The sequence below is a fragment of the Xenopus tropicalis genome, chromosome 1, assembly GCF_000004195.4.
Source record: "Xenopus tropicalis strain Nigerian chromosome 1, UCB_Xtro_10.0, whole genome shotgun sequence".
In the NCBI taxonomy this organism is placed as follows: Eukaryota; Metazoa; Chordata; class Amphibia; order Anura; family Pipidae; genus Xenopus; species Xenopus tropicalis.
Window position 1 is genome coordinate 118,105,536 of NC_030677.2, and position 17,874 is coordinate 118,123,409.

Consider the following 17,874-nt stretch of genomic DNA (forward strand, 5'->3'; position numbering starts at 1 on the left):
GCTGTTGCAGTCACACTCTCTTGGTTAACCTCTTTTCTCACATTTAATATATTGATCGTGCCAGTACTTGACAGAATGTATTTCATGTTTTGTTTAAACCAGAAGAGCAGCATACAGGCCCGGATTTGTGGCGAGGGCACAAAGGTCCGGGCCTAGGGCTGCACAAATTTAGGGGAAGCATACAGCCCAGCCACACCTAAACTTTGCTCACACACTGAGCACTCGCAGAACACTTCAGCGAGTCCTGACCCCAGTGCTCCGTATGTGAGAAATGGATGGGCATGCGTGCAATGCTGAGAGAGGGAGGGGAAAGGGGCAGCCTCTATGAGCCATAATTACAAATCCAGCTTTGTCGGCATATTTTTATTTTAATTGGTGTTGAGCATTCTATATTCGAATTTCTATTAATACATTATACATTGCCATCATAAACTTATATATATATATATATATATATATACTTATATATATATATACTTACATTAACTATTGATTAAAATGATCAGATAATTCAGATAAGAACTTGGAATTTTGTTGTCTGGATTTTTTTTTATATAGATAGTTTGAATCTCATCCATGAGGCTACGGCCATTCTTATTAGTTCTAACAAGGCATGGCTGGGATAGAGCAGAAGGGTGGGTTCAGGTTTATTTTAAGTGGCTAAGATTTCTTTTATTTTAAATTGCAGTTCCATTCTACTTCACTGGCATGACCTGCCTCCCAGTGGGCCCAGGCAGACACTGAGCTAATAAGCCAGGCCCTGCTTACTACATAACATGGACCCCATGTTCTAATAGTAGCCGTGGCAATATTTCACACAGCAAGTTCAAAGTGACCCGGCTAAGAAAAATAAATAGAACCTATGCTTAAAATGTATTCTTCCTATTCTATTATTCTTTTAATTGAAAAAAATATATATTTTTTTTGTTTTAAGTTAAAAGGCATGAGTGATTTAAGCCAAGATAATCAGCTTAGCTAATTTAAATAGAGATAAAGAGCTTTGTGTAAGCGACCCCTTCTTTTTGCCCCTTTGCTGTGTCTGTTTTGACATATAGAATTCCATTATATGGTTCATTATCCATTACAGGCACCCAAAAATTTTAGCCCACGGCATATGTACAAGTTTCAGTCTGAAGAGGTATGTAAAGGTGACCCCCTCATTTGTTGAGGTTGCCAAACGAGTTGAACGTCTCCCAATGTGCCCACCTAAGGTGATTGATATCAGGCTATTCGACCATTTGGCCTTAGGGCCAAATGTTTGAATTACAACGATGGGTATAGGTTCCATCGGACCAAGACCACACCAATGAGCCAATGCAGTCCCTGATCCGTCGGGAAAATCAAACCTGCCTGACTGACACCTGACTGATTTTCAGCCAAATATCGATCAGGGAGGCCCATCGGGGGTCCCCATACACAGGCAGACAAGCTGCTGAATCGATCTAAAAGACTCTAATCAGCAACTTAAATCTGCCAGTGTATGGCTACCTTATGGGTCTTGACAGACAAGATTAGTCAACCCGCAGTTTATTTGCTCTGGCTCCTCCAAAACATTTCCATCAGGAACAATGATCAGTAAACCAGTAATACTGTGTGATTATTGACCTAAATGACCCGCCAACTTGGGCATACAGGCCCAGATTGTCTTAAAGTACGATTAAAATTGCCCAAAATGCATGTATGGCCAGCTTAAAACAGTGGCACTTTGCAAAATTACTAAGAAGATCAAAACCCAAGTAAAAAATTAATATAAACTTAATCAGAGTGTCTCTTTCAGCACCTCTTCATTAATCATCTATTTTTAGTGTTTTTTAGAATTCTAATACCATACTTTCAGCTCAGCAGATCCCCTTTAATAGTTTTACCTCTGGAGTCCACTTTTCATCTGAGTCTTTTGTTAATGTAACCATGCCAGTGCAATCCTAAATGTCTCCACCTATATGGATAAACACAAATATGCAGATGATTAATGACCCCTGCTCTTAATTATCTATGCCAATATGTTCTGCTGAGCATTTTATTAAAGTTAATGCAAAACACACTCATGAATAGGATATATTGTCCCAGTAATGTGAGAACGTATAAGTCTGTGAAGCATTTATTTATTTTAAAGTAAAAAGGGAAAAGAGCTGGCATCAGAACTATTATTAACCAGTCATTTAACAGAAAATATATGAAAAACTTAGTAATACTAGAAAGAAAACTAAACCGTAAAAATGAATAAGGCTAGAAATCCTGTATATTGTATACAGTGGAGGAAATAATTATTTGACCCCTCACTGATTTTGTAAGTTTGTCCAATGACAAAGAAATGAAAAGTCTCAGAACAGTATCATTTCAATGGTAGGTATATTTTAACAGTGGCAGATAGCACATCAAAAGGAAAATCGAAAAAATAACTTTAAATAAAAGATAGCAACTGATTTGCATTTCATTGAGTGAAATACGTTTTTGAACCCTCTAACAAAAAAAGACTTAATACTTAGTGGAAAAACCCTTGTTTGCAAGCACAGAGGTCAAACGTTTCTTGTAATTGATGACCAAGTTTGCGCACATTTTAGGAGGAATGTTGGTCCACTCCTCTTTGCAGATCATCTCTAAATCCCTAAGGTTTCGAGGCTGTCTCTGTGCAACTCTGAGCTTGAGCTCCCTCCATAGGTTTTCTATTGGATTAAGGTCCGGAGACTGACTAGGCCACTCCATGACCTTAATGTGCTTCTTCTTGAGCCACTCCTTTGTTGCTTTTGCTGTATGTTTTGGGTCATTGTCGTGCTGGAACACCCATCCACGACCCATTTTCAGTTTCCTGGCAGAGGGAAGGAGGTTGTCGTTCAGGATTTCACGATACATGGCTCCGTCCATTTTCCCGTTAATGCGAATAAGTTGTCCTGTGCCCTTAGCAGAAAAACACCCCCAAAGCAAAATGTTTCCACCCCCATGCTTGACGGTGGGGACGGTGTTTTGGGGGTCATAGGCAGCATTTTTCTTCCTCCAAACACAGCGAGTTGAGCTAATGCCAAAGAGCTCTCCCAGTCACTCACAGAATCATTCAGGTGTTCATTGGCAAACTTCAGACGGGCCTGCACATGTGCCTTCTTGAGCAGGGGGACCTTGCGAGCCCTGCAGGATTTTAATCCATTGCGGTGTAATGTGTTTCCAATGGTTTTCTTGGTGACTGTGGTCCCTGCTAATTTGAGGTCATTAACTAACTCCTCCCGTGTAGTTCTAGGATGCTTTTTCACCTTTCTCAGAATCATTGACACCCCACGAGGTGAGATCTTGCGTGGAGCCCCAGAGCGAGGTTGATTGATGGTCATTTTGTGCTCCTTCCATTTTCGAACAATCGCACCAACAGTTGTCACCTTTTCTCCCAGCTTCTTGCTAATGGTTTTGTAGCCCATTCCAGCCTTGTGCAGGTCTACAATTTTGTCTCTGACATCCTTGGACAGCTCTTTGGTCTTTCCCATGTTGGAGAGTTTGGAGTCTGCTTGATTGATTGATTCTGTGGATAGGTGTCTTTTATACAGGTGACTAGTTAAGACAGGTGTCCTTAATGAGGTTGACTAATTGAGTAGAAGTGTCTAACCACTCTGTGGGAGCCAGAACTCTTAATGGTTGGTAGGGGTTCAAAAACTTATTTCACTCAATGAAATGCAAATCAGTTGCTATCTTTTATTTAAAGTTATTTTTTCGATTTTCCTTTTGATGTGCTATCGGCCACTGTTAAAATAAACCTACCATTGAAATGATACTGTTCTGAGACTTTTCATTTCTTTGTCATTGGACAAACTTACAAAATCAGTGAGGGGTCAAATAATTATTTCCTCCACTGTATATACTGAACGTGATGCATCAGCCTAGAGTTTCAGAATCTATTTAACAGTATTGATCCATGGCTTAGGTTGTGCACAGGAGCTCCTCATCTTGGATTTTATTAAGCAATCTTTTGTGTGTCAGTGACACTCTCATGCTCAGTGTGATTTGGGCTTCTTCAGAGAAGCTATGATCAGGTGATTGTTGCACATTTTTTCCTATGATACTTGGCTTCACTAGACTCAAGTAAGGGGGCTACGTAGAATGCACTTGCCTAATTATATTTATCACAGTGTAGGTATTTTAACTCCTGAGTATTCTAAATTATACAAGAGCCCGCTGATTGCAATACAATAGAAATTGCAGTGTTGCACTTGTTATTTTTATTTATTTTATTTATTTTGTATTGTTAGAAATGTATTTCTTTGCAATGGCTTTATTGTTCTGTGATGTGTACTAATTTGCCTTTCCTATACCATACACAAGACAACTTTAAAGTCATCCTAAAGATGGGCCTGTCATCTGAATCAGACCAGACCATCACCATGTAAGACCACAGAGCATGAATCCACTTATATGGCTTGTGGTGCAACATATTTTTTAACAACTGAAGATCAATATGTTCCACGTTAATTACAGTTTAAAATTAATTCTAGATGCAGGAAAATGCTGAAATCCGAAAAGCTCATGAAAGACGAAGAGAGAGGCTACTGACATTGCAAAGTAATTATAGGGAAGTTAAACAACAGATAGAGCAATCTGAAGAGTATGCCAGGTACGTTTAAATGATACCTGTATTTTATAAAGTAATATGCTGTGTGTTACTGCACTAATGAGAATGTTTTAGATCTGAACTATGTAATTATGCTAAAATACCAATCAGAATTTTTACTGTAACTACATTATTGTTTAAAAGTTGTTACATTATTTTTAATAGACATAAGAAATCCTAAATGTTCTATTCGTTAAATACCTTCAAATACTATAGTAAGATATTTTTGACACCTGTCTGTATAATTTTGAAATTTGAGATGTGTCTGTGTTTTTGCTGCTGGACATATAAAAAATATTGAATTGCTGTGTTTTTCTTCTAAAGGACAAAGATTGAATTGTCAGTGGAAATATTGATTTTGCCTTGTTTATCATGTATTTCCAATGATTGAGAAATATGTGATAACAATGTAATGACTTTTCACTCTTTCACTTAAGAACCAACCGGTGGACCATACGACCTGTATGATAGTATTGTTTTTTGCCTGCTAAAAGCCCTTATGGTAAAAATACACTGGAGGGACATTTTAGAAACTTATAGAAATTAGCTAGATTGTTAACATTTTTCAGCTTTAAAAAATGTTTTAAAGGAGAAAGAAAGGTAAAAACTAAGTAAGCTTTATCAGAAAGGTTTATGGAAATACAGCCATAAGCACTCACAGAAACGCTGCACTGAGTTCTCTGTCAAAAAATTTGTTGTGTCTATTTTACTGTGCCAGAGACACCCAGCTCTCTCCCCTCTCCTGCTCCCCCCTCCCTCAAGAATGCTAAGAACTCACTCCACCCCCTTAGGAATGTGGATCTGAGCCAATCAGCAGGAAGCTGACTCATAGGGGGAGATTTACTAAGGCACGAACGCTTCGAATGCATCCGAATGATCGGTATTTTTGCGACTTTTTCGTATATTTTTCGCGACTTTTTCATCGCCGCCGCGAAAAAATCGTATTGTTGTGCTGAGTACGAAAGTTTCAGATTCATTCAAGCTTCAGTATCGTGACTTTCCTTGGGCCAGGTTGGAGCTGCCATTTATTCCTCTGTGAGGCTTCCAAAATCATGCAAAGTCGGAAAGGTTTTTCCGCCGTTTACGATCATTCAATACGATAAAGTCGCGACTGCAACGAAAAAGTCGCGAAATTTTAGTTTCCAATACAAATTTTTGCTATTCAGGGTTTGAATTCGGGTAAATCTCCCCCATAGTCTAACTAACTGAGCATGTACACTGGTCTGGGTCTCGGTGCAGGAGCGAGGCATTATGGGAACTTTACACAGCTCTGCGTTTTTTCTTCCTGTTTGGCATCTGATCATCTGAACAGGTGAAATATGGGGAGACTTAAAGGCACTATTGAGAGAACTAAAGGTATGCCTGCAGCTTGAGATTAACTCTTTATTAGCCTTTCCTTCTCCTTTAAAGCTGAAAGAATAACAATTTTAATGGGGAAAACAGTTTGTGGTTTGATAAATGTGGCTGTTTACTGATTCTTTGCTTTGTGTTATTTTGATTAATGATATATGCCAGGTTCACTATCCACCTACTTTTAAATGAATGTATTTATTTGTGATCAGTGTTAGATCTGCACATCATTTAGACCGTATGCTATTATTTGTTGGTACTTTGGCACTATATTCTAAGTAGATTAATGAATTCAAGGAACTTAAAAATTGCTGGAAGCAGGGCAGTCTTCAGATGATAAGTTTGTCAACATTTGTATAACACACACAGTTCTGCGGTCAGTGGTTATTTAGTCAAGCTCCCTTTGTTCATTGACTTCTTCCAAATATAACAGGGGAAAAGAAAATAAAAAGCGAAACCAGCGTGCAGATCCAAGGCAACTTCGCCATGAAGACTCTGATGCAGTGTGGAATGAGCTTGCTCACTTTAAGAGGCAAAACAAAAAGCTTCATGTTGAAAAGTAAGTGTTCTTTCTAAGTTAATACAGTTTTGATTGACATTAAAAACTTTAAATCATATGATAATGTGTATTATATATATATATAATATAAATCACACTCCTTTGTTGAGACCTGGGGCTTTCCAGATAAGGGGTCTTTCTGCAATTTCAGTCTCCATACCTTAAATCTACTAAAAAATCAATTAACCCAATAGGTTTTTATTGCCTCCTATAATTATTAATTATATCTTAATTATTCCTTGAGTAAGGGTTAAAATATTCAAATTTTTGGTTTTTCGATAAAGGTATTAATAAAGGTTTTAATAATTGAGAATGTAAATACCCTCTGTTTTAAAATTTCCACTGCATTAATTGGGCTAATTTTAGTCTATACTTTGAGATTCTTATTCCTCCATGTAGTTCCTCTCCAAGTTTTTTTCTAGAAACCCCATGTTTCATTATCCCATACTGACACATTCTAAATAATTTAACATTGAAACACACTCTCTGCAAGTCTAGAATGTTTGATCTGAATCTAGAATCCTGATAGAGATAGGGTCTGTGGATCAGATTTTTTTTTTTAAACAAATATTCAGAAACACAGACATACTGAACAGTGAAGCATCCATGTCACTGAAAAAAAAAAGTTGCCCTTTTCTTAAAAAAGAAAAAACTAGATAATCACAAAGCAAGAACACCAAGTAGCATAATTAGCAATTTTGGATGGAAAACCACAATCTAGAATATTGATAAATCTACCATGTAGTATCTGTGACAGATTTAGAATGAGACTTCAAAGGAACGTGAAAAACAAAAATCCCAAATATAAACTCCCCCACCTATAGCAATAAAACCTAATATACCAAAGGGCCAGGCGGTGAACCATTGGCCGTGAACCATTACAAAATTAATATGTTATTTTATAAATTATATCTGCATTAGGGAATTTTAATTTTTCTATAATTTCTATACTTTTGAACTGGGGCCATTTTCTTTCTTTAAAAGCATCATAAGCTTGATAGCTGGCTATCAAGCTCCTTCAGTGGTTGCCATTGACGTCAGTGTGCTCTGCACTTATGCAGTAAAACATTGATTCCTTAGAAAGGACAAAGTGAAATGTTGGAACATGGATGTTGATTAAATAAACAATGCATCTTTTTTAACACACACTCTATTTGGGACCTGGGGTTTTCCAGATAAGGGGCCTTTCCGTAATTTGATTTTCCATACTTTAAGTCTGCTAAAAATCATTTAAACATTAAATAAACCCTATAGGATTGCTCTGCCACCATATGTTTTTATGCATCTTAGTTACCATAAAGTACAAGGCATTAAATATGCAATATTATTATTTATATTTTTGTATATATATATAATATATATTTTTTTTTAGAAACTATTGTAGATAGCCAGATATCAAGCACCTTGTGCGTCTGACTTAAAGTTAAGCTGGTAAAGTAATGTGCTGAAGAGCTCTGCATTAAACATTCAGTCCTAATCATAGTATAAGCTGAAGCAGGAAACAATATGCTTCTATCAGTGGCGTGCAGGTTTGTCCACAGTAGCCGAAATGGTACAGCACATTGCAGGGATTGTGTTAATTAATGTGGCTCTCATCTGTTGGAGGTGTCGCTCTTCATTAGCCTGTATTTTACACACTGCCTTGCTTCATTTCTGGAACGAGGTGGTGAGGGGATAACCTAAGCAGCCATTCTCGTTTGATCTTCCTGATACATACGCAATGCAGAATGCCTCAGCTCTCTTGGTTCCCTGCCCTGTCCTGCTAATCCCAGCTGAGCTCATTATGATGTTGCTTCGCTGCTACTCTTGGAGCCAAATCTGTCCAAGCTAATTACTGCTACCAGCAGAGCTGCCTGTTAAGGGTCTGGTATGGATCTGCTAACATGGTCCTTGGTAGTGACCTGCAAAAAGCACAAGGGAGTTGCTTTCTTTCTTGCCGCGTACCACCAGTCCCTTGGGCTAAGTGCTTATCCCCATCACAGACTTCTCTTAGCTGTAGTCAGAGGAAAAGTTAGTGAAGAAAAGTCATACTAGAGAAAACATGTCATTCACTGCTTTGATCTTCCATGAGTGAGAGGGTTTTAAGATCTGCCTTGAAAATTGAGGAAGCCCTTCTTTTATTTTATAGTACTGTAATGGGAAATAATTTGCCTGTATCTGATAGCTAACTATGTTTCTAATTAACATTGCTGTTTTGTTATCTTAACCAAATTTATGCACAGAACCTTTTTATAACCCACAAATACTTTTCAAATTTGAAGAAAAAATGATTTATGACTTATACTGCAGTTGTTCAGCAAATGTTTATTTAGGTACTCCTACAAACATAAGCAATAAAGAGTGGCCTTCAAATGATCCTTTGATTGTTTCAATGCCTTAAAAACAAAATAGACTAATAGATTTTAACATTGAAACGTGTCTCTTATTGTCTTCTTTGTTTATTTTCTTTACATATAAATATACCATTGAATTGCAATAGTATAAAATATCAAACACTTGGGGACACGGGTAGTTTTGGTATACACTTTGTTTTTCTGACATACTGTGGGGAATGACATGATACATCTTTTTGTAAAAAAAATATCTTTACCCAAGATGTTAAAATGTCAAAATCTGAAGGACAAACCACAGGTTTATGCATATGATCTCTGTATCAGAAGGATCAATTTTATTGCAAGGTCTGTATTGTCACCTAGAGCCACAGGATGATTTAAAGCATATATGTCAAACACAAGGTCCACGGGCCAAATCCGGCCCACCTGGCTGTTTTATGTGGCCCTTGGTGAGTGTGTCTGACCATCCAGCCTGATCAAATTCCATTTTCCTCACATAGTAACTAAGACTAAGGGGTATATTTATCATGCTGTGTAAAAAGTAGAGTGAAGCATTACCAGTAATGTTGCCCAAGGCAACCAATCAGATTTCAACAATAGCAAAGCATCTGATTGGCTGCTATGAGCAATATCACCGGTAATGTCTTACTCCACTTTTTACACATTGTGATAAATATACCCCTTAGTATCTTACTAAGTACATTAAAATTAAAATTTGGCCCACGACTTAGCCTGTGTTTTAGATTTTGGCCCCCTTATGTGATTGAGTTTGACACCCCTGATTTAAAGGAATAGTGAAGTATAAAAATGAAACTGGGTAAAAGTGACAGACTGCGCAAAATAAAAAATATTTCTAATATAGTTAGTTTGGCAAAAATGTAATCTATAAAGGCTGGAGTGAACAGTTGTCTAACAAAATAGCCAGCTCTCTAACCTCTTAGGGCTCTGGCACACAGGGAGATGAGTCGCCTGCGAAAAATCTCCGTTGTCGCAGGCGACTAATCTCCCCGAAATGACATCCCACCGGCGAAAATGTAAATTGCTGGTGGGATGGCATACGCGGCGCCGCAATTTTGGGGAAATTGCGGAAGTTTCCTCTCAAGGCAATGTTGTTCTTGAACCAACAAATGTATTTTTTTTAGTTGTAATAATGGTGTGTGGGCATCTATCCCAGTTCATTGTGCCTGAGTCTGAGCTTTTCAGAAAGATAAGACATTGTTTCTCCTACTCCCATGTAACTGCTTGAATTTTTTATCATTGAGTGCTTATACTGATAGCTACTTTTTAATTCTTTGTAATAAGTTTGTGGGGGACCAACTCTCTACAAGGTTTTATACTTATTCTGTAGAAGCGCCTGTGTAGCACTCGCACTTTCCTGGGATACTCTATACTAACACGTGTGCTTATACTCTGGGCTAAGTGGGGTGTGCGTATTGGTCTGAAGGGAGTACTCTAAGAAGTGCTGCCCTCTTTACTAAGTGAGGGGCCCGTTTAGGAGCTAGACCCCGTTTGGAGCTCTCATTATTTATTTGGATGTTTGGATTCCACACAACATCCTATCTCCATTTAACTCTGCTATATATCCAATTGATTGTTCCCTTTATGCTTTTTAGTATAGGTTTTCTTCCCAAGGTTTCTCTTATTTATTTAACATATCCTCTAATGAATTAAAATTTTGTGCTGATTTCACTCTTTAATGAATTAGGAATTTTGATTGGATTAAGTCTAGCAATTTTTTGGTTTCATTCATTGTTTTTAACTGAATCACTGATTGGTGCTTTATTATTCTATGTATTGGAATTTTTTCCTTATTGTTTGTATATTGATTGTTTTGTATATTTATCGATAAATTGTAATTTTTAATCTACTGATTTACTGTGCAATAAATATTGATTGGTTGATTTTACTACACATGGTGGTTTGTTTGAGCGCCAACTCCTTTAAATAACGTTTAGGCACTTTGGGATTAGTTTGGACATATCTAGCCCCATGTGAAATTTCAAATTTAAATATAAAAAAAAAATGTGTTTGCTCTTTTAATTTCAACATAGGATTCTGCTGGAAAAGCTCTATTAACTGATTTGTTTTGAAATAAAAAAGTTTTCCCATGACCATATACCTTTAAGGAATATATCCGTGAACTACTCAGTGTTACACAACATGTAAAGAATGTGTCAGACATCTACAGACGAGGAGCATAAATGTTTTCTTTTCAACAGCCAATTCAGTAGTTTGAAAAAGCCTTCTTTCCTAGATATTAAAGATTTTAGGTTTTTTTTGTTTTTTTTTCTTTTAAATTCAAAGTTATATGGTCTACAAAGTACATTACTCTTTGCCATTGCCAGGGTATGAATGAATACTACATTTTTCATATTGGACTAAGATTCTGATGTTCAACAAGCAGGAACAATTGTTGTCATTGTGCTGTTTTGTTGTATAACTACAAATAATGTTAATTTTTAGTTCTTTACCTTAGGGACTTTTTCATGGTAAAAAGTGTAAGACAATGTATTTGAAAGATTTGTAAAGATGTAGCATGGGAACGACAAATACTGTTTTCAATAGCAATTACAAATAATTACAAATAACTTCTATTGCGTTACAGTGGACTTCTCACACATAAAATAAAGCTGTTTAATCAAAGATAATGTCAAATTAAACATGAAACCAACATTTTTTTTTATTAAAACATCCATACCTGTATAAAGGTATTTTAAAATCTCAGAGCATATATTGTCTGCCCCTCCTCTATGCCTTAATAATTTCACCCTAAACCTAGCACAATCAGGTGCTCCTCGCAAGATTTTTTACTAAAGTCTCAAAAGAATAATCAGAAGAGTTGTCCAAGAGCCAAGGATCATTTGCAGAGAGCTTCAGAAAGACCTTGAATTAGCAGGTAGAGTTGTTTCAAAGAAAACAATAAGTAATGCAGTCAGCCAACATTACCTCTATGCACACTCACCATGCAAGACTTCACTGCTGAAGGAAAAGCATGTGGAAGCTAGTTTAAAGTTTGCTGCACAACATTTGGACAAGCCAATTAAATTCTGGAAGAACAGTCTGGTCAGATGAGACAAAAATGTAACTGTTTGGATGTCATTACACACACACTGTTTTTGGAGGAGAAATGGCAGTGCACATCACCCCAAAAACACCATACCAGCAAGTGAAGTTTGGAGGTGGGAACTTCATGGGATGGGGCTGTTTTTCAGCATATGGTATTGGCAGACTTCATATATTTGAAGGAAGGATGAATGGAGAAATTTACCGGGACATTCTTGATAAGAATCTGCTGGCATCTACTAGTATGCTGAAGATGAAACAAGGGTTCACATTTCAGCAAAACAGTGATCCCAAACACACAGCCAAGGAAACTCTCATTTGGTTTTAGAGAAGAACAGAGTTCATAAAAGAGGCCCCCAGAACCTTCAGGATTCGAAGAATGAGACAAAATCACACCTGAGCAATGTATGAAGCTAGTTTCTCCATACAGGAGGCGCTTTGAAGCTGTCATTACAAACAAAAGCTTTTCTACTAAATATTAAATACATTTCAGTAAGCATGTTCAATACTTCCCTGTGTCATTCCACTTTACTACACATGGAGTTATTTGTTTTGAATTCTTTGTATGTGTGGATTGCTTGGGTTGTTACCAATGTCTGGTGTAAATTTCATGTCAATAGCCCTATTAGAAATATATTGATGTGTCCAATGCTTACTTTCCCTGCTGTATGAATCTAGCCTAGTATAGTCTAACTGAATTCATTATCAATAGGATAATAATCACTGATCACTGCTCAACTTAAAAAACAGTGCCCTGCCGAGTGTGACCACTGCAGGCGTGATTGCAGACTTTGAATTTAATGAAGTGTAATATATTTTTACAAGCTGATTTTTGTTTCATCTGGATTGTTAATAGATATTAGAGGTAATGAATCTCTGTTGTCGATGTCCATGGTGTATTTTGGATTTGCATATTCTCAGAGACCATACTGTGTATATATCCTCCTGATACTTTAGGGTATTATGGGCTTTTGTTAATATTTGTAAAGAAGCATTGTCTTGATTTTTAACTAGCCTTCCTGTGGTGTTTGCATAAACACCCCCCCCCCCCAACACTTCTTTTTACTCTATTTTTTCTGTTTAATGCTTAATTTTCCCATAACCAAACCCTCTAAGGATGCCCTATTTGGCACAAAATATTCCTAATATAAACTTAAATACATATAAGTGGTAGTCCAGTGTTTTTAACATTATTTCAAAAATTAGTGGTTGATTGTAATCTTGCTTCTGTGAATTTTGCAGGATTCCCAGATTTTTACAATGCAATGGAATCGGTCAGAACCATAACTTTTGATCAAAATTCATATTTATCATTATTAGAGCCTCCAGGATTCATTATCCTAGACCAAAAGAACAACTTGTTTGGGATGTTGACTCACATAGAAGAGGTTGATTTTAATCATATCCACTTTCCTGAAAATGCCACCATGCTTTCCAGGGGTTAAATTCCATAAGTTCCATTGATCATTATGTATTGTTGTTCTATTATGATTTTTCATAAATCTCACCCAAACCCTGTTACATAATGGTTGCCTTGAAGAATACCATTTTCTGCTCTCTGTCTAAAGCAAACTAGCGATAGAGCTAGTTACAGCAACCCTTCTATTCATTTGCCTTGACTGGCGAAGAGGAACATTTTGTAGAAAAAATTGGAAAAATCAAGATGTCCTAGCTATGCTGAACACAGCCATTTACAATTATTTTGTTCAGTTCTTTGTTATTCTTTTAAAGTTTTTCAAAAAGTTTTTATAATGAATTAGGTTCCTTAGACCTGTTCTTATATTACCCAGTGGCAGCACAGTTAGCTGGGTTACAGAATTTCTAAACTTTTTAAATGCTATTTGTTGATACATTTTACAGCAGCATCAATGTAATGCCAGTAATTTTAATGTGTTTAAAATATCTTGGTAAAGTTTCATCAACTAATGCATTAAGTTTTCAGACTCTAGAGCAGTGCTCCCCCCCCCCCGCCCTCGCACCTGTCTGGCTGCTGTGACTGCTTACCTTTGTGTAAGTTTTAAATGGTATCGGTACTGACAATAACTGCCCCCAGCATTGTTCACACCTGAGATTCAGGCTTTAAACCCCTGCATTGTTTACAACTATAAGTTCCTGCATTGTTCACACCTGTAATCACCTGTATTTTTTACACCTTTTAGTCACTGCATTGTTCACACCTTAGGCTTAGACTGTAGTACTGTAGTAGTAGTGCCAGCATTGTGTCACTGTATGCTGCCTTTGTGTGCCATACTCTGCCTGCCCTATGATGTCCATGTGTGCCATACTCTGCCTGCCCAATGCTGTCCGTGTGTGCCGTACTCTGCCTGCCCTGCCTGTGTGTGCCATACTCTGCCTGCCCTATGCTGTCTGTGTGTGCCGTACTCTGCCTGCCCTATGCTGCCTGTGCTGCCTCTTGAAAGAGAACCTGGAAGGGGCATTTTCTGAGTTTTTGTTAGCATTAGGAAACAGTCATTATATGGTTTATTTGATGTTTGCATTTGTGCATCAATATGAAAAAGTTGAGGTTTTTGCCCCACATCTTTTTTGTTTGTGCTTTATCAATTCAAATCTTTTAATAAATGACTAGACGTTTGTGGTTTTTAGTGAAAATTAGTTTATTTGTGTTTTCAACAAATCTGCCCTTAAGACTCGTGGGAAAAAAAGGAAAATGTAAACGTATTTATTTCTGGATGTATTTTACATTTATTTTCATGATTCATTTGTGATAAAACCACATTTGTGCATCTTCCACCTTGTGCCTTGTTAAAATGCTCAATAACATAGCTCTGCCTGTCTTACAGAGGACTAGTGACTAAAATGTACAAACTCTTTGTCAGGAAACGCCACTCTCAGACGCGTATGACACGGGGACGGGGCAACAAGGGCTTACACTCAGTCACCTTTCACACAGGTTAGACTAACATCAAGCACCCCCAAACACACCACCGCCCCAAATAACTATTCGCTGCCACCATCTATCATTAATAGGTGATAGAAACCTAATGCACAAATATATCACACAAGCTTTCTTACTGTATTTAAGGTTAGTTTCCACTAATTCAACAGCGCTCTAGCAGCCAAATGGTTAATTACAGTCCAACACACCCCCCTGCTAGCAGTCCACTAGTTAATTAGCATTTACAAAAAACTTGCCCTCTACTCAATACACATACAGCCACGCCGTTAATACATTTAGGCCCGACCATTTATACAAGGTACGTGGGGATCTTTATAGAGCTATAGGACATAACTTATTTAATTTTATATTTAATATTACAAGGGTAAACAGTGCATTTTAAAAAGATGTTACAAAATGAGACATACAGTATACATACAAAGAGTAAATAAAATTAAAGGAAATAAAACACAGAGAAACCTTATGTATGTTACCGAGTTATCTTTTGTGTCCTCCTGAGGTAAGAGTTTGGAAAATTCAGCCCATTCCTCAACACAGTCCCTTGTTGTGTATTGAATTCATTAAGGGTGTCTTGTGGACACAAAGCCAAATGTTGCCAGGTTTAACTCTGGACATGCCAGGGCAATATTATGCTGATATGACACTCTTTATATATGGGTATCCTCTACTTATATTCTTGGATTTGATTTGCCACATTATTAGGTACTCTTAATAACGTCTATATGAGTGATTTTATGTTATGATCTAATTCTGACTAGTAACTTTTGCTGGTGTAATATAATAAAAGCTGCAAAGTTTGCCCCAGTTTGAATAAACTAGAACTTGTCATCTTTTTGACAAAATTCAATTTAAATGTAAAACTTTATTATTATTGTTATAGTTATTATTGTTATTATTAGTATTATCATTTTTATTTTACAGAATGAACTTAGAAGAGGAACTAGATCAAATCAAGGTGCAGGCATCTGCAGACAAAGTAGCTATACAAGAATTAAATGAGTGTCTTCAGCAAGAACGAGAAGGTATAGTGTCCTAAATATCCTAGCAGTAATTAATTATAATATCTAGGTGACACAAATTTAAAGGTAGAGTTTAAGTCTTTTCTTTTGGCATTAATTGCACCCATCTACATTTTCTCCCTAATCTGATATTTTTCTGTCAGGCATTAAAAGGGTAAAAAGACTCAGACTCAGTCCTACTAGTAGTCTAGTAAATGTGGAGCAAGCTCCATAGTTCTGTCCGCCAACTATTCTTTTGGGCATTTTCTATATAGATCACTGCATTCATTTCATGATACAGAAACAAGTTTGTTTCTCCAAATGACTCCTAGTGCATCCATCTATCAATCTATCTATCAATCCACACACATACATATACAGACCTATCAATACACACACATAAAAATATACCAACGCCTATGCTAAACTAACTGTAGATCTTGAGATCACTGTGTTCTTGGATATTATAATTGTCCAAGAAGTCATCCAAATCACTCTTAAAGCCATTAATCTGCCATCACAACATCAACCGTCAAGTAATCATGTCACCTCACTGGTGCCTCTTCCTTTAGAGAAAACAATTCAGCCTTCGTAGTCTTTCCTCATAGTTTTATTGTTCCACTCATTAATATCCCGCTGGGACCCAAAACTGCACTCCATACTCAAGGTAAAAAATGTCATCCCTAGAGTAAACACCTAACACCTTTCTATGCAGTGCAGTACTTTATTTGTTTTAATAGCCATTGACTGAAACTACTTACCGTTACACAGGTTTTTATCCACAAAAATCCCCCAATCCTTCTTAATTTAGGAGGTCCCCAAGACACTACCACTGAATGTGTACACAAATCTCTTTGCAAATCAGCAGTATCCTGTATGGAACTTCTGGTTTTGCACAATTTAGTACTATCAGTAAAAATAAAGACAGTGCAAACAATGCCCACCTCAGGGTCATGAATAAACAACTTAAAATCACAGTACAGAGCCCTGTGGTACTCAACTGATATCAGTGGTCTAATTAGAAAATGTTACATTTACACCTACTCTAGAGCAGGATCCATTTTTGAACAGTGGCACCACTTTAGCAATTTGCCAGTATGAGACATCAAAGTTGGCAATCACATATATAAGGTGTTTTAGTATTCTGGGATGAATGCCATCCAGTCCAGGAAGGTTTTTTTTTACTTTCACATGTCTCTTTTGAACATCTTAACATCTTCCTGATTTAAGTAGCCATTGATAGTTACATTATTAGAACTGGATCTATTACATAGGATGCTCTAATTAGCTGGTGCTTTTGTTTTGTAAATAATAAATATCAATTCAGTTTCTCTGTTTTTCCCCTGTTCTCGTCAGACAGTTTTCCTCTCAAATGCTAGCCATTCTATCAAGCCATAATGGTTTTTACTTACTTAAAAGGGGAATATACTGACAGGTATATTTGTTAAGTAGTATTTTAAAGACATTTCATTTTCCTCTGAGTTTAACCCTGTGAAAAGTATTTCATACATTGCAGCGATGCCCTTAAACTGCCAAAGTTCGCACATCTTAATTATTCCCTGATAGAGTTATCTTTGCAAAATATTCTCAAGGAGACCAGGTTATGATCACTTCCATGTTGCCATGCTTATATAGCAACTTTGTAGGGGTCCTTCTGGTGCCAATAGTACAATTATATGATCTGGAAATCTGTTATCCGGAGTGTCCAGAATTACAGGAAGGCCATCTCCTGTAGACCCCATTGTAATCAAATAATTCAAATGTTAAAACAATGATTACATTTTTTGTAAAAATAAAACAGCACCTTTTACTTGCTAAGCTATAATTAATCCTTAATGGAGGCAAAATAATCCTATTGGGTTTTATTAATGCCTGTATGATTTTTTTAGTAGAGTTTAGGTATGGAGATCTAAATTACATATCTGGAAAACCCCCAGTTCCAAGCATTCTGCGTAACAGGTCCTATACCTGTATACAGATTTTACCATTACAGTGTAACCGTATATTACATTTATAATCATATTTTTGGTGATATGGCTTCTTTAAAAATAATAGAGGGCAATAAAGTT

At 36.8% G+C, this 17,874-nt stretch overlaps 1 protein-coding gene across 3 annotated transcripts in view; it reads left to right on the plus strand.

Annotated features, from left to right (window-relative positions):
• Positions 1-17,874, plus strand: part of cntln (centlein) — a 154,250-nt gene that overhangs the window by 67,846 nt on the left and 68,530 nt on the right. For all 3 annotated transcript variants that reach the window (XM_004910865.4, XM_004910866.4, XM_002935668.5), the window contains exons 12-14: positions 4,470-4,588; positions 6,369-6,494; positions 15,729-15,829. In XM_004910865.4, coding sequence (XP_004910922.1) covers positions 4,470-4,588; positions 6,369-6,494; positions 15,729-15,829 — 346 coding nt within the window. The remainder of the gene's footprint in view (positions 1-4,469; positions 4,589-6,368; positions 6,495-15,728; positions 15,830-17,874) is intronic.